We start from the raw sequence: 16,766 nt of genomic DNA on the forward strand, positions 1-16,766 counted from the left end.
CTTTCTCTGAATCTAGTAAGTATGAAGCACTTTTCATTTATTTTCTTGGTAATGGAACTGAGAAATACGAGTATTATATGAAACATGAAAACTCTTCCCATGTTCAATTATGTTTTCCAATTCATATATTGAATATTACATTTACAAATTGAATATACGAACTTAAAACTCCTCTGCTACGCTTGATTGCACTTGGCTATTAAAATACTTTTGCGCTGTAATAGCTTTGCTTGCGGACCAATTTGTACATAACGCAGTCGCAGAGAAAATTCATTTTATAAAAATATGTAAAATGCTCAAATGCCAATGTTCAATGCAAAGAGAAAATGCCTTCAAATACGTACATACATATTGCAAATCGGTTTTAAATTCGTATGCATGCAAGAGGAAATCCAATAGATTATAATATAATTGAATTGGCTGAGAGAAAGAGGGCGAACTCAGAGAGCTCTGGCAGACAGGCAGGCAGTAGGACGGGCGGGCAGGCGGACAGGCTGACAGAAACCGCAGCCAACGAAATGAAAAACCCATAGACATAACTGAGCAGACACTGTGGGTGTAGGGATGGGTGATGTGTGTGAGGAAGGTTGGGCGCCGAGACAACCTCAGAGCCACCAAAGGTTAACTGGTGGCTGGCTGACTGGCTGGCTGGCTGGCTGGCTGCCTCAATGCAAGTCAGCGATGGCAGCAAATGCTCGTAATATAGACAAGAGCTTAGCACGGGCACTGTTCGTGACACGCCCATGCATCCTCACGCCCATATGCAGACAATGTCGCTGCTGAGAAAATGGATTTGTATTCCGTTTTTGTTTTATTTCACAAAACGAAATGCTATAAAAACTGACAGCAAGCTAAAGGACTTACTCCCCACACATGTATATACGAGTATGTACTATATGTGTGGGGGGCATTTATAAAACGTAGAATTTCTTTTGACAACTTAAAGCGTGCCATAAAGCCAGTCACCGGGCCCCACCTTCAAACTTAAACAGCATAAAGAGCATTTCATATGAGCACCAAAGGTAAAGGGCAAAAGTGGTTTATGGCCACATTGTTGCCAAAAAACAATAAAAGAAAACCCGTGCCACATACTAGGTCGAACTTCTTGCTGTCGCTCTGCCGCTCATTATACTTGCCCGTTCATTATGTCGACGACGGCGATGCGAGAGTGACGTCGCATTACGCATACGACATGTGTTGCTCGAGCGTTAATAAATCAATACCCAAGCGTCGTATTTTACAAACATTTCAAGTTGATAACCTTTTTACTTTAACACGACGGGCAAAAAGGGCGAGCTTACATACACACACACACACACACACACATACTATACCCCCACACAGACGCATTCGCACAAGCAATACAAACAAATAAGCATTTTACCATTAAAGTTGCGTGACGAAGTGAAATTTGCGCCAAAATACTCGCGGGACTCCTTTTTATTATGCCCGTGGATTTTGTGCTCTTGTGTCTGTATATATGTATGTGTGAAAATAAACGTACATATATATACACTTGTATATGGGAAATTTGCCTTTGCTGATTTCTAAATTTACCGCTGTTGCTGAGCGCCTTTTTTTCTGTGCTCTTACTTGTCGTGCCAAGCTCATCATGGTCGTTGTTGGCATTTGGCTCAAGTGCCTCCTGCGTCGTGAAGCATGGTATAAATTTGCTTTGATATACACATATACATACTATATGTATATACTTAGGTATATGTATTTTAATGCCACAATACGCGTATAAAGTATACACATGCAAACACCACCACCACCGTATCTGAGACATATGAAAATTAAGTAGCTGTCACATGGCTGTCTCACTTTTTGACATTACGGCGTCAGAAGGCTTTGATGCATTGACCGGAAGTGCACATGCCACTTACAAATGCAAAAGTTGTGCCTCTTAAAATGCGGCCAAATCAGTCCGACCGTAAAACAAAAGGCTCCTGTGGCCCAAAAGTTGTAAGAGTAAGCCAAAGTGAAGTGCCAAAAGCTGTTTCCTTGGTGCTCAATTATGTTTTTATATTTTTAGTTTTTACCTCATCCTTGCTTAATTACTGATTACACGATTTGTTCATTAGAAATATGATTTAATCTGTCAAGTAACTTAGAGGATCTATAAAATGAGTAATATTTTTTTTCAAAGTTCATTCTAAGTAAATATGTACAATTGTATTTCTTAGCTCGCCATAGTTGTATTGTTAAAAATTAATGTTAAGGCCAATTTTTTGCCAATTAAGCATCGTTCAGCTTTTTTTATGCGTTATTATTTGAAAATATAGCTTTAAACTCCGTTAAAGCTACATTATTTTATTACTAAATACGAAAAGCAATACATAAGTCGTATAGGAATCATAACCAATTACATATTTGTTTCTCTTAAACTGTTTCCCTCTATATTGACAATTTTATCTTTTTGAAAATAATTTAAAATTGTAAAGTAAAAGAATATTTAAAGCGCAAAGAAATAAAAATATCCAAATTTGCAAATATTAGTATTGACATTGTGAAGGGTTGTTAAGTTGTAAAATATAGAAATTTCCGTTAATTGTCATTGATGCTTATTAAGCAAACAATACATTTGATTTGCATGTTTGCTGCGCAAATATCTCCTAATTTAATTATTTCATACTTATTGCGAATCAATTTCAATTGCCAATTGGTTTATTGATTTTATTGTCAATATTGTTTTATTCCATTTAATTACTTGCTCTTCAATTCGGCCATTGTTTATAAGTATTTACCGCTTACTGTATACTGCCACGCACTCATACACAGACTTTTGCATACACATGTCTGTATTATATTACAAAATTTGCGTTTTCATTTCATTATCTTTTTTTTTTTGTTTTTGTGCTGCGGTTGCCACTGGCAACGTGCAGAGTTCGTCAGACACGGCGTATGCGCATTTTTTTAAAAATGTTTTTTGTATGTATATGCATACCCGAGAGCTACATTGAGTTTTTGGTTAGCCACAAAATGTCATTGTCATGGCAATATGGCATGCGTTGTGGTTTTAATAACCAAACCGGCACTTTTGGCATCTTATCCATCAGCCGTTGCACCCTAAATGCTCCAGTAATATTTTATTTTATTTAATTACACTGATTTCTCATATATAGTACACGTACTTGTAAAATGGTGTCAATTATTGTTGTTTGTGTTGCTTTTAATTTATGAAAAAGTTGTTATAGCTTTTCCACTTGAAAATTCTTCTCTGCTGTTTCTCTCTCTTTGTCACACTCTAACTATGGGTTTGGGCAACAGGCCTGTGTCTGTATGGTTGTGTTTAGGGGAAAAAAAACAACAACTATCATAGCACTTGGGTTTGTTTGTGTTGCTCTGGCCATTGTTGTTGTTTAGTACTTTTTGTTGCTGTCCTTGAATAAATATATGTATATATTTATGTGGGTGTGGGTGTGTGTGTATGTGTGCTTGTTTGTTTTTTCATGAACAGCACGATGACGTTGAACTTTTTACATGGGCTCTGAGTTTTTTATCTTTCTAGTTTTATTCAGTTTTCCCTTCGAGGTACTACTACTGACATTGATTACATTTTGCTTGAGCGTGGTGTTGGCACTTGCATTGTACGAGTACGGGTGTCTGTTCAGGGTCCATTTGCATTATGTATTCAAAATTGATTCTAACCCATTTGCACTTAACCTAATTTCGAAAAGTACGAACCTAGTCTTGACGGCCTGACACTGATAAGTGTGTAAAATACTTGTAGGTACCATACGAGTAATGGCAGACCAGCCTTGCTTTGTGCGCATTTATAAACTATTTAAACACTTGCCCTGTTCAATTTTATAATTTTCAACCTAATTAATGGAGTGTACAGAGGCTTGTGTACGTGCGTAGATTGGGTGTCTGTTTGTGTGTTGCATTACCTAATTATGCACAGGCGTGCGATAAAAAGACAAACATCCACGCATGGTATGTCAGCGGACTATTTTGTTCTTGTTTGTTGGTCGCATTATAACGTAATTTGGCGCTTGAATTTCAAAACCTGCACAGGTGGCCTAGCAGGTTCTCTTTTCAGCAGTATAGTATAGTATGTGCGTGTTGTGTGGCATCATCTAACTGACGTAATTCTATAGCTTTTACTGTTATGCCTGCAAACCAAGGAGACAACCAATGCCGCCAGTTGGTAGAATTTTTATATCATATTCTTCACCAGTTATGGCCTGGTCTGGTCGTCAAGGTCAGTTCAGCCCGTTAGTCCAGTTTGTTGTGATATTTGAGAAGTTGACGACAAGGGAGCAGCAGCATCAACTTGAGCTTTAAGAACTTCAAGGCAAAATCTGGCTTCAGACCCAGTCCTTTCAATGTCCTTTCAGATTCAATTTGTCAGGCCAGGTAACAGGCACATGTGCAAATCAGAGCATGTGTTCATGCAAAAGCTGTTGTGAAATCAATTAGCATGTGTCAAGCACACTATGAAATGCCAGTTTTGCACACAACCTCAGCTCTTTCTCTCTTTCTATTCAACAGCAACATCAGGCGAACACCTACAACGACTTATACATTCACCTACATCCACATCCACGTCCTCATCTCATACTATACATCAACAACAGCTGAGCTGAGCCTTTGAATCAAATTTGTGACAAAGTTGAATGTAATTTATGTTGAATTCAATTTGTGTTGCAGCTAGAAAGACACACACACACACACACACACACACACACATGTACATACATATATACTGGTACATAGTGTCGTATTGAAAGAGGGTCTGTTGCATGCATGCAATATTTAAATGTCATCAATTATTTATTCAACCGAGTAGTACGACGATTTAAGATATGCTTTAACTAAGGTATACTACTTATTGCTTTTCCATCAACATGTACTTTGCAAACAGCTATGTAGGTAATACTATTTGGTGAGCCAACTAAGACTTTAAGTTTCTTTTTATATTAGGTTTATGCAAAGTTTGCAACAGGCAGAAGGCAGCATCTCCGACCCCATAAAGTATAGATTATGTATTCATAGTCAGCATGACGGGAGAAATAAGGCGCTCCTTATTCCCAGGCAACACGTTTATTTTATTTTATTCTTGAACTGCTTCCCGCTACAGAATTGCGTCAATACTGTCCACAAAGCAATTTAACTAAACTTTACATACATTTATTCGTAACTTAATTAAATTCTTTACTTCTGTTTAAAATTTAGAAAAGTAATTAGTGGGTTTGCTCTTCCCCCTATTGCTTCTGCTTTGCGAGTTTATAAGCAGAGCATATGAAAAAAGTCAATATTGATAAGTAATTAGCGATTTTCAAATTCTGATAGAGGTTTTTCCCGATAATACTACTTTAAAATTAGTTCAACGAAATGGATTCTGTACTTTCTTTTTTGGTTTTACTTCAACGCCACATTAGCTGCATTTTATGTTTGAAATAAACAAGTTACGACTAGAAACGAAATAAAAACCATATTGAAGGACAATTTTATAATGTTTTATTTGAAAATTGTACAAGACTTTCGAGTGTTTTGAAAGTAAATGGGTGTGTGTGCAAGGGTATGTATAGTTAGTTAGACTTAGTTGCATGGTTAATAAGCTTAAGTTCTGGTGCAAGAATTGCACACCAACCATTTTAGCTATGACAACGCTGACTCTCGCAGTTACGCATGATGCATATAGTAGTACTCGTGTACACACACACAAACACAAACAAGTTCATATCAGACGCGCTTTTGCGCGACCACGACGTGCCACGTCAAGGATGCAGGAGCAGTAAAAACAGCCAATGCACCACACGCTATGAATATGCATGAGATGCAGAAAGCAGTCTATAGCCACCAGCCAGCAGAAGGCAAACGAGCCACATGCCGCGTCGCAATGGCCAAGGGCTAATGGCTCAAATAAGAGGTCGAAACGGGACTGCGTATATTTGTGGGTGTGGGTAGCACAGTTATGTGTGCAACTAAACACTGAAAATGGCATTAAAACGGTAGCGGCAGTGCACAGCTTGCTAGTAAATTTCAAACACAACTAAGCCATAATCATTTTTCGCATTAATTTAAACGAATGACGAACGCAAAACCTCTAGCGCCGAGAATCGAGCACAGAGACTAGAACACAAAATGGCAGAGGACAACTATCAGGCCAGTAGACAGGCGTGGAACAGGCAGTCAGACAAGGAGCCAGGGAGACAGATGAGCGGACCACTGCCAGCGGCAAGGTGTGATAATGGCGACAAAAATGGCGAATGAGGTTTGTTAATGCCATAAAAGGTGAGGCAACTACTGTACGTTCGCTCTTGGCAGTTAGTGGGCTGCTCACGCATCTGCTTGGCATGGCAAGGCACAGAACGGCACGGCACGGCACGACACGGCACAAACGCAACTCGACCCAACTTGGCCATTTGGCAAATTGAAGCATTCACATGGAGACGTGGCTACAATATAAAGCTAGCGAATCGTGCACAGACAAGTGTCAAGTGCGGCTTTTAATAATGGAGAAGCATCAACACACGAGGGAAAAATGACGCTAGAGGGGAGTGGAGTAGTTAGTGATGCTGGTATTTGAGGGAGAAAAGTGACTCGCACAAGTGGAATAGGTTGTTAAAAAAGGCTACAAAGTTTCTCTGAAACTTTTCTTACTTGTAGATTTCAAGTAGTACCTAAAAATACTTAGTAATAAAAGCGGGTGGAATATTAAAGATTGGTTAGGAATTAAGTGGCTAAGACATAATTTCTAAGTTACTCCCACAGTAAAATCATTAAGGCTAAGTGCGCGTATCGCTTTATTAATTATAAACATGCAGATTACTTATTCAAAATTCAATTAGCAATGTTCATAACATTTAACGATGAAAATTAGTAATTCCATTTAGCTGTGGGTGCTGAGTCAGTCGAGTAGAAAATGGCAAACAAAGTTTCATTTGTGAATTTTTACTAAAATAATAACACTAGATTTTCCAACGATACACTAGGAATCGGAAGATGTATTTTTGGAGCTATTTTTTAATTTCAAAATTATTAATTCGCTGCTACGGCTTTTTGTTTTTGTCTTTGAAATTTGATAAATATTAAAATTCATTCATTCATTTGAATACCATTTTACGGCAGATAAGAAATATTTTTAATATTTTATGATACAATATATAACAACAAATTTAGAAATATTTTTTAAACTACTTTTTTTGCAATAGCATTAATTAAGCGTTATTAAATAAACACACTATATATGTGTTACTTATAATAGACGAACCTAGATAACCCTTTTCCTATATTCGCTTTCAAAAGCATACATTTAGTAGATGTTGCATTAATTGGCTATCTTTGTCTATCTATGCAGCAACAACAACAACAACAATATTACAATTATGAATTATAACTTTCCGCAGAATTCACCCATCACAATGAAACTTAAGGACAACTATGATAACCTAAGTACCAACGTTTGCTTATTCTGGTTCTTACCCCTTTCCCTTAATACAGACGGACATGGGCATATCGACTCGTCTTGTAGAACTCATCAAGAATATATGTTGCTATACTATATACATATGTATATACTTTTGGAAGTCTGCCACGCTTTTTTCATGTTCACATACATTCGCACTAAGCTAGCATACTCTTTTACCATTTGGGTACATGGTATAGATATTAATTACAATAAAACTCAGTATTTAATAGTAAAAAATAATTATAAATTAAAAAAGAAAAACAGAATCAAAAGTGAACTCTTTTATTGTATTTTGTAATTTAATTGACTTTCTGTAAAGAGCGCAAATAATAAAATTCTACAATTGAAATAATTTCAAATGCCGCACCGCCACTAATCTTTTATACTTAAACATTATAAGTAAAGTTAGTTTATCATTTTTTATAGATTGATATTTTGTGGAATTGGTCGCATTGCGCATACGCCTAGTCAAACATTTGCCGTATTGAAGAAGTTTCATTTTCTTTTTCCCTCCTTTGCTCGGTTCTTGGCTTGTGTGTGTATACGAGTACATATATATGTGACCGAAATAGAGAGGAAATGAAAATGGTTTAAGTTTTTTTCTTTTTGCATTTTCCATTTTGTGCCACATGACTGCCTCTGGCTGATATCTCAAGTCGATACTTCTGGCTGTTGCTGCTGGCGTGGCAGCTGCAAGGCTGGTTGGCATTGCAACTGCAACTCCTCTACCTCAGTACCCTTCCCCCAATTGCGTGTGCGTGCTTGCATGGAAATTGCTCTGCTTAGGCTTGGGTCATGCAACTTGTTCAGTTTTGGCTAAGCACGCATTGCTGGTTGTCATGCATTTGCCCCCGATTTTAGTTTTATTTTTGTTGCTATTTTTAGTCTGCTGCTGTCAAGTAATTTATTGCATTGCGTTGAGTAAACCACCTTGACCCACTAATTGCCCGCTCGCCAGTAGTTGCCGCTGCCCACTCGCCTGCCAATCGGCCAGTCTGATGCAAGTCGCGTCGCAAATAGATTTTCTCATTTTCATTTATTACCAGCTATACTTTGAACCTCCGCTGCTGCTGCTGCTGGCTGACTGTCTCATGAAGTCGTTCGCTCAATCATGCACTCACAGATTCCACTTGCGATGACGACGACCATTAACAAATGATTTGTCCACACCACGTACGTGAATCTGTGGTTCGGAGATTGAAATCAATATACAAAAAACTAAATAAATATTTTTCTTTTTAGATATAAAAAAAAAAATATATTAAATAACAATATTAAAGCGAAAGAATTTGACAACTGTCTTAATTTAAACAACAATTCAAATTAGCAAGAAAAACAAAAGAAACTGAACCGTCCTTATGTACTATGTTGAGGGTAACTTTATTATAAATATTAGTATTACATACTAATATTAGTGTTTGTTGCCTCAACTCCTATACATACACCTGTAACACATACATACACCTGTTTTTACACGGTTTTGACTTAACACGGTTTGAAAACTAAAATAATAGACCTAATTCTGTTTTTACACGATTGTGATATAACATGGTTTGGAAATTAAAAATTTCATATATATTTCTTTAGACATAAGGAACCAATCACTTATTTTTGCGTATGATCAATGTGTTTTTTACACGGTTATTCCTGGAACCAATCTACCGAGTAAAAGCAGCAGAATTAGGTGTTCATTCTTGTATGTGGAAATTTTTGTACTCAACGGTAAATATTTTAAAACGCATAAATAAATTGTATCCATTGCTGCTCGTTATACTGCAGTTCCTAGTGTCGTAATTTAAACGTCATTTTATTTTACTCGCAGATAGTGATCACAAATAAATATAACAAGAACATAAACTGCCTCGAAATTAAATTATTTTATTTATGTTCATTGAATTTCGATTTAACATCAGCTTTGTTTTTCGATTAGTTTTAAACTTCGGTGTGAACCACAACGATTCGGAACCACAGTGGGGGCCGTGCGGTCTGCTTCTGCATTTGGTCGAATGGTTGTTGACCAGTATGGGTGGGTGTGGGGGTTTGTGTGTAGTGTATAGTAGTGTAGTGTTGTGTTTAAAATGCAATGCTTATAGTGACAATGCTTGTTAGCTGTGCTGTCGAGTTGCTGACGTCTCTCTGGATGGTTTGTAGGTGGGTGGTTGTGGGTGGTTTCGCTGCTTTCCTTCGATACTTATCGCATGCTATTTTGCATGCTAATCACTTGACGACTTTCAATTACATGCGCTTGTTCACTGCACAAACAAATTGAATGCTGCATTTATTATTCAATAAGTTGTTTGCTTACTGTTAAGGGTCACTTGAATATTTCTTGTTATTCCATTACCAAACAGTCGTTCATACATAATTTCGTGCAATTTGCGGGCATTGTCTGCTCAATCAATCGATCGACTGTTTAGTAATGGAATGAATATTGCGTACAATACAAAGGCATTACCTGGCAAAATATTAACTAACTGGCTACCAAGTGAGTAAGTTTTGCACTTAGTTTTTAACTTTATTTAAATATTTACATATTTTTGCGGAAACCCACCCACCACCTTCACACCTCGCATTCAATTTTTGCTTTTGGTGGCAATCACCGCAGGCATGAAAATTTAAGCAAGACAGCAGCCACCCCCACCACGTTTGAATATTAATGAACATAATTGAAAAAGTTAAGTTGGAAAACAACAGTAGTGCGTTCATAACAAGCAACAGCACCGGCACCAGCGCGCAAATAACAGCAAGAGCAACAACATTTAGAAGAACATCCTGTGTGACTGAGCAAAAATTAATTTTCAAATTACGGCAAATAAAATGTTGCGCGTAACTTTTCAGCAACAGTAACCACCAAGAGTGGAAAAGCATCACGGGTAACAACAATAACAACCCTCAAGTACAACAACAAGAAGAATAACATTTAGTATCCCTGCCCACAGCCAGCTCTCATTGCGCAATTTACATAATTACGCATATTTGGCATAACTTATAAATATTTATGTTGATTTTCAAATTAAGTTGTTTCAGATTTCACAAAACTTGCCGCCCACAAGAATTTTTCGCAATATTGCCGCAAGCAAAGAAGCCCCAAGAAAACTTCCCATAATAAGTAACTGAATAATAAGCAAAGCACTTTAAAAATATGATACCCTTGCCTTCCACATTCGTAAACAAAGTCCAGCCAAGCAGCTGCAACAAACTTTGGCTGTGTGGCAGCCACGGCTTCATATTCTTCTACATACTATATGTACAAGTACTTGCATTTTGCAATTTAAAATTCAGTCGAAACTTGCAGCTATCGTTTGGCATGCCATCAACACAACAAATATAAAAATATGTTTATTACTTTGAAAAATAAAAACAAGTGCCATAACTGCACCTGAAAATGCGAATTAACATGATGCTCACGTTTGTGTTTTCTGCGAACGTAGCGAGCGCCAATTTGAGAAATGTTGAATCACGCGCGCCGCGTGATCCAAAACGACTCCCATGGGGCATTGTCACCCCGCTGCCGGGCCACAGTGTCAACTAATGACCATAGCGAACCCACAGCTGGCAGACTGACTATCCGACTTGACTGTCCAGCTCAGCGACTCGGACGACTCTGCCCATTTTTGGGGTCAAGCGCTCCACTGTTGTTGCCCAGTTGACAAATTACTGCAATGTCCATCCATTCGTCATCATCGCCCATTAGTTAGTGTACAGTTGGGCCCGCTCTGTTGCTGATATGTATCTGGAAAACATATGCATATGCATACACGTATGAAGTATGGTGCAAGATACATATGTTTTCATGTTGTGCTATTAATATTTCTGAGAAAAATTGGTTACGCTAAAGAAGAAGCTTTTTCTACATGCAATGTGCCATTTTTATAATGGACATACAATTTAGAATTTAAAGTCTTTCTACAAGTAATGTTATTGCGTTAACTTCAACTCTTTGAAGGCAACTTAATATTTTATCTACAATGTTCGTCTTCAATACAACAAGTCATTTAACTCAAGATTATGAAGTGGCAAAACAAATATAGAGCTATTTAATTATATTATCTATATGGACCCGTTTTTCCAGCCCCTACATCAATAAAAACCCAATTTAAATTCTATGATCTTAAGTGTTCACTTTAAAATATAAAATAATCAAAGGACTGTTTATGTTTTTTTACAACCAGGCCGTAAAATTACAAAAATATATATTTATTTTATTCAAAACAGTTCCCTTTGGACTCCATACGTTTTGAAAACATGTCGAACGAGTGTTTTAGCTCGTTGGCTGGGCATGCCTTTAGGATGGCAATCATCAATTTTTAAATCCTAAATATAAGTAAATATAGAAATATTATGTAAATACGAGTACTTAACTCTTTAACACATAAGTTCTCATTGTTATCTTGTTCATAAATTTGAGTGCACATAATGAAAAGCAGTGGGGGTTCTTAACGATATGTAGAAGTTGGGTATACTTGTACATTGCATTGTTTTTATGACACTGCAGGCGGTCTATCGCCCAGCGTTGACTGCCCGTCGGTCTCTCTGTGTCGCCTCGACATGTTTTTAGTGCAACGCTTTGGATTTTGTACAGACAGCCATCAATGTGGCAGCCGCCGGCTCGCAAATACAAATCTGTGGTTGGCATTTGCATATAAATGCGATTGCAAGTGTGTGTTGCCTGTCTGCTCTCGATTTTCATTGCTGACCAAGTGGAAGTGAAAATGGAAGTAGAAGTGGAAGTGACTGTCTCTGACAGCGCAATTTCTATCTTGCGTGAAGGGTTGTGTGTCGTCGTTAGGCCAAACATGATTTTATAATCGCTGTAAAAATATCAATAGCTCACTAAAATATATAGCACACGCTCCTCTAGGGCTAACCTGTTCCCCTCGAGCTTTTGAAACAATGTGAAACAAGGTTTGTCAACAGCCAGCCGACCACTTATCAGCAGAACTTTTGCATAAAGTGTCAAGTATGGAATTATAGGAATGTCTCGTTATTTATTTCTGTGTATTGTTGTGGTCGTGAAAAGTGTCGAGAACTTGACATATTAATAGACAGGCGGAGCTAATCTATCAAAAAACTAAGGCATCACAGTTTATTTATGAACAGCACACGCCTAGTAAACTAAATAAATGACAATCATTTGGTTAAAAATAATTTTACTCAGCCATAAAAATATACAAGTACAGTTCGTCAAGTGAGGGTAAATATTTGTTATCTATCACAACTTTTTAAAAGAATTTCGCTTTTTTCCGATTCTTTATTGTAGCACAAACATGTCATCGGACTCCTCCAGTAGACGCATACCAGTGCCCGAAGAGCTGAAGGAGGTGCTCTTGCAGTTCTCTATAGCCTACCTGGTCGAACAGCCGGCTGATATTGTCGACTATGCAGTCGACTATTTCACCAAAATGCAAGCAAATCGTCCAACCATCCTCAATGACCAGCGGGGCGATGATCAGAGTATTAACTCACAGGACGGCGATGGTGAGTATGGTGTGTTCAAACAATTTTTAAAACTATAGTATAATATGTATTCTTAAATGTGCACGAACAGCCCCTCAACTGGCGTGACTTCTGGTCTATATTTATGCCCAAAGCATTACGTCAATTGAAGTGTTGTTCTTGGGTATGCGTTGCAGCTAAAATGATTCATTTATTGAGCACACCTTGATTTTGTTACTTCCTCTGTCATGGAAGCTAAACTGTTTTCCTTCCATTTTGACGTCAAACATTATAGAATGGTGCTAAAATGCATCACACATGGCGTATACGGAATTTATATTGATAAATTGCCATTTTGTTAATTATACCCTGTACCCGTAGGGTAAAAAGGGTATATTAGGTTAGTGCAAAGTATGTAACATACAGAAGGAAGCATCTCCGACCCCATAAAGTATATATATTCTTGATCAGCATGACGAGAGAAATCGATCTAGACATGTCCGTCCGTCTGTCCGTCTGTCCGTCTGTCCGTCTGTCCGTCCGTCTGGATGAACGCGAGGATCTCAGAAACTATAAAAGCTAGAATAACCAAAGTTGGCATCCAGATTCTCCTAAGTCCGAGTAAGGACGAGTTTATTTTATTTTTTTGGATTTTCCCCCCCTCCCCCCGCTACAGAATTTCGTCAATAGCGTCTACATTTCAAATGCTACCTAAACCAAACTTTGCACACATAATTTATATATAATTGTCTACTGTTGTATAAAATTTTATTCAATTCGGTCAATTCTAAGAAAAGTTATTAGCGAAACAAATTCTCTACAGTACAATCCCCCCAAACTGCAGCAACAAGTTCGCTCTTCTTCTTCCTCTTTTTGCTGCTGCTATGGGCGCATATAACTCAGTGACGGAAGTTTACATGGGTACAGGGTATTACACTGTCGGGCTTGCTCGACTGTAGCGTTCTCTCTTGTTTTACATTATTATTTCAAGGAAACACAAAAATTCCTTATTACTTTCAATTCAATTCGAAAACAAGCTGTTATTCTTTAAATCAACATCAACATCGTTAGTCATTGACTGACGTGCAAATATGTATACGTATATGTATATGTATATAGTAATATACATATTCTCGTATGTATATTGTTTTTTATTACTCTTTTTTTAGGGTTTAATTCTTGGAACTATTTAACTATGGTCTCATTGTAGCTTTAAGGATTCTTCTTTATGTTTTTACGATGGTTAGCCTTTCAAGCACGTAATAATTTATGAAAAGGTGCTCCATCCAGTAACCTTTTAAGGTTCCTTTTTGAAATTTTTGTTTGCTAACATGGTCTCCACTGAAGCACACTAAATTCCAATTCTAACATATTTCAAGAGAAAACTTTGGGTAGTTGCTTGCTTACATAAATGTAGGTATATATGCGTGCGTGTGTGTGTATGTGTTTATAAATAATGTGGACCTTTCAGCCTTTTTAACAGCTGCCAGTTTTTGACCAAATTAAAAAGTTTCTGCTGCTCGACCCAAAAGCGCCGTACACAGAGGAAGGCGTTTTAATTCCGTTTCCTGTAAACATAAATATGTATATTTCATTAAAATGCGTTACCTTGCCTTGGCTGGCCATGTCTTGCATCGTTTGTTGTCATGCCCCTGACAACTTGATGCCGTTGTGGCTTGCGCTCAATTATATGGAGAATCAAGCTGCTTGGTGGGGTATATGTCTAAAAACCACCCTCGACATTAACTTCGCGTTCGCCCACTGTCTGCATTTAAAAATGGGGGCACGTGTAGACAATTAGTGCAGTTGACCATGCGAATATGTGGGACATCTTTCCATAAATCTTTCCCCTCTCTGGACACCCCCTTGAGCGGCTGCCGTTGCGTGCCTAACAATGTGCATGGCAAGAAAAAGTACAGCAAATTAAATAATAATGATGATAAAGTTGTATGCCCAGGCGAACTGGCACCCCTCGCCGCCCCCATTGAGCATCTCATCACATATTGTTCACAGCATCTTTTGCGTGTTTATCTTCCGGTTAATCAAACACGCAGCGCGCAGACACAAACGTTCCGGCACAAGCTCCAACACAGCTTGCTACTTCCGTTATGGCTGCTACAACGGCGATGGCGTTGCCGATGGCGTCGCCTTCGTGTCAAGTGTGTATGTGTCTATGCCAGTGTCTGTCTGCTGCCAATATACTCGTCGGTGTGTGTGTGTGTATGTGTACGAGTATATACATATATGAGCCTTGAGTTTGTCATTAAAAGTCTATTAATTACTAGGCCAACAGCGGCAAGGCCTAAAATTTCGTTTTTATTTTCGATGAGAGCGCCTGGCAAGGATCATGTCTGACTATATATCTACAAGCATTTAAGATATGTATGTATGTGTGTATAAACGGATGCTGACATTTATGAACTAATACCTTTTGCAGACCTTTACCTCGCACAGTGATATTTATTCGTTAAAAAACAATTACAATTCTATGCAAGTTTAAACATTTTTTAACGTTTCTTTTTCGATCTTTTATTAATATAATATTATTATTTGCATTCCTTTTATATTAAACATTATTTATTTCATTTAATAAAATGTAAGTAACATATTTTCAAGGAATAAAATTCATTTGTTATTATATTTATTATTTTTTATTTAAATAAATTTCTGCATCCTCAATTATTAATACTTTTTTCATATCAAAAAGTTTAGTTTTAAAGTTATTATTTGTGTTGTTATCTACACAGATATATGCGGGAAAAGAATTCTAAACTTAAAATTTGTAACGTTGTTCTGGCCCGGGTATACTTTCCTTTTCAATTGGCCCGTTTCCTGTGGTGCTGGAAAAATATCAAACTACAACTTGAAATATTTCACAACCGTGTGCCTGCGCGGCCAAACTAAAAACTCACTTCTTTCAATCTCTTTTCGTCTTCTGCTACGCCTCGTGATGGCCGCCAGGGCGTCGTTACAAACTTTTGAAGAGTTTTTTGTTTGATAAAGTATTTTCGAAACACTTGACTTGGCCCCACTGTGGTGTGCATCGTATTAAGCCACGCATCTGTCCTCGTTTTCTGCAGCCCTCCTCTCGCATTGTGTCTGCTCAGTGAATTCTCCCACTCAAATTGTCCGTACCACAAATAGCCAAAGTTTAACTGAGCGAAAGCGGCACGCAAATATGTGTGTGTGTGTGTGTGTGATGGTGTGTGTGGCTACCCTTTTTGCCACCCGTTGGACTGTGGTGTCCAGCCTTAATATCGATTTTGTTATTGTTGTTATTTATTTTCGCTTGTATTTTTACGCTTTGATGTCTATTAGTGGGTGACTGTGGTTTTATTTCATTTTTGTACGTACATACATATACACGAATACACACATATGTATAAGGTCGTTGAGGTTTAAATGCGGCTTGTCAAATTCAAATATTAAGTATACGACGCATCGCACGCGTGCCATTTCTGTAATGAAATGCCGGTTGCACGTTTTTGGCATGCAAAACAATTTCTGGGTGCCAAAATGGCGCTCCTGTTGTGGCTTAATGTGTCTATATAACTTTATGCGTGAGCGTGTGCGTGTGTATGTGTGAGAGGGTCTGCCGGACTTGTTAAAGTTTTTAATATATAGGGTGTTTCTATTCTCCTGTTGAGGTGATTTGTAAAAAGTCTATCTTTTATTTGAAAAATATAATGTTTGTTTCTTTTTAAACTGATGGCAGATCTGATAAAATAGTTAAAAGTCGATGTTGAAGGTTGCCATGCCGAATTATTATCGATATCAAGTATTTTTTCAGTATTTTTTTCCAACTATCTTTTTGTACTTCTCACTCATCTTCTTCACAAACTATACGTTAGCTGCGGGATCATTCTGCAAATGGTTGCAAATTATGGAAGATACACAGGGAGCGTTAAGT

At 37.7% G+C, this 16,766-nt stretch overlaps 1 protein-coding gene across 4 annotated transcripts in view; it reads left to right on the forward strand.

Moving 5' to 3' along the window:
- The window catches only part of LOC115634547 (cAMP-dependent protein kinase type II regulatory subunit), a 52,693-nt gene that overhangs the window by 21,833 nt on the left and 14,094 nt on the right, over positions 1 to 16,766 (forward strand). For 3 of the 4 annotated variants that reach the window (XM_030532361.1, XM_030532360.1, XM_030532363.1), the window contains exon 2: positions 12,681 to 12,907. In XM_030532361.1, the coding sequence (XP_030388221.1) occupies positions 12,688 to 12,907 (220 nt within the window). In that variant the 5' untranslated portion in view covers positions 12,681 to 12,687. The remainder of the gene's footprint in view (positions 1 to 12,680; positions 12,908 to 16,766) is intronic. The other variant, XM_030532362.1, reaches the window with a different exon arrangement.

Source organism: Scaptodrosophila lebanonensis, unplaced genomic scaffold (assembly GCF_003285725.1).
Source record: "Scaptodrosophila lebanonensis strain 11010-0011.00,11010-0021.00 unplaced genomic scaffold, SlebRS2 tig00000001-arrow-pilon, whole genome shotgun sequence".
Lineage (NCBI taxonomy): Eukaryota > Metazoa > Arthropoda > Insecta > Diptera > Drosophilidae > Scaptodrosophila > Scaptodrosophila lebanonensis.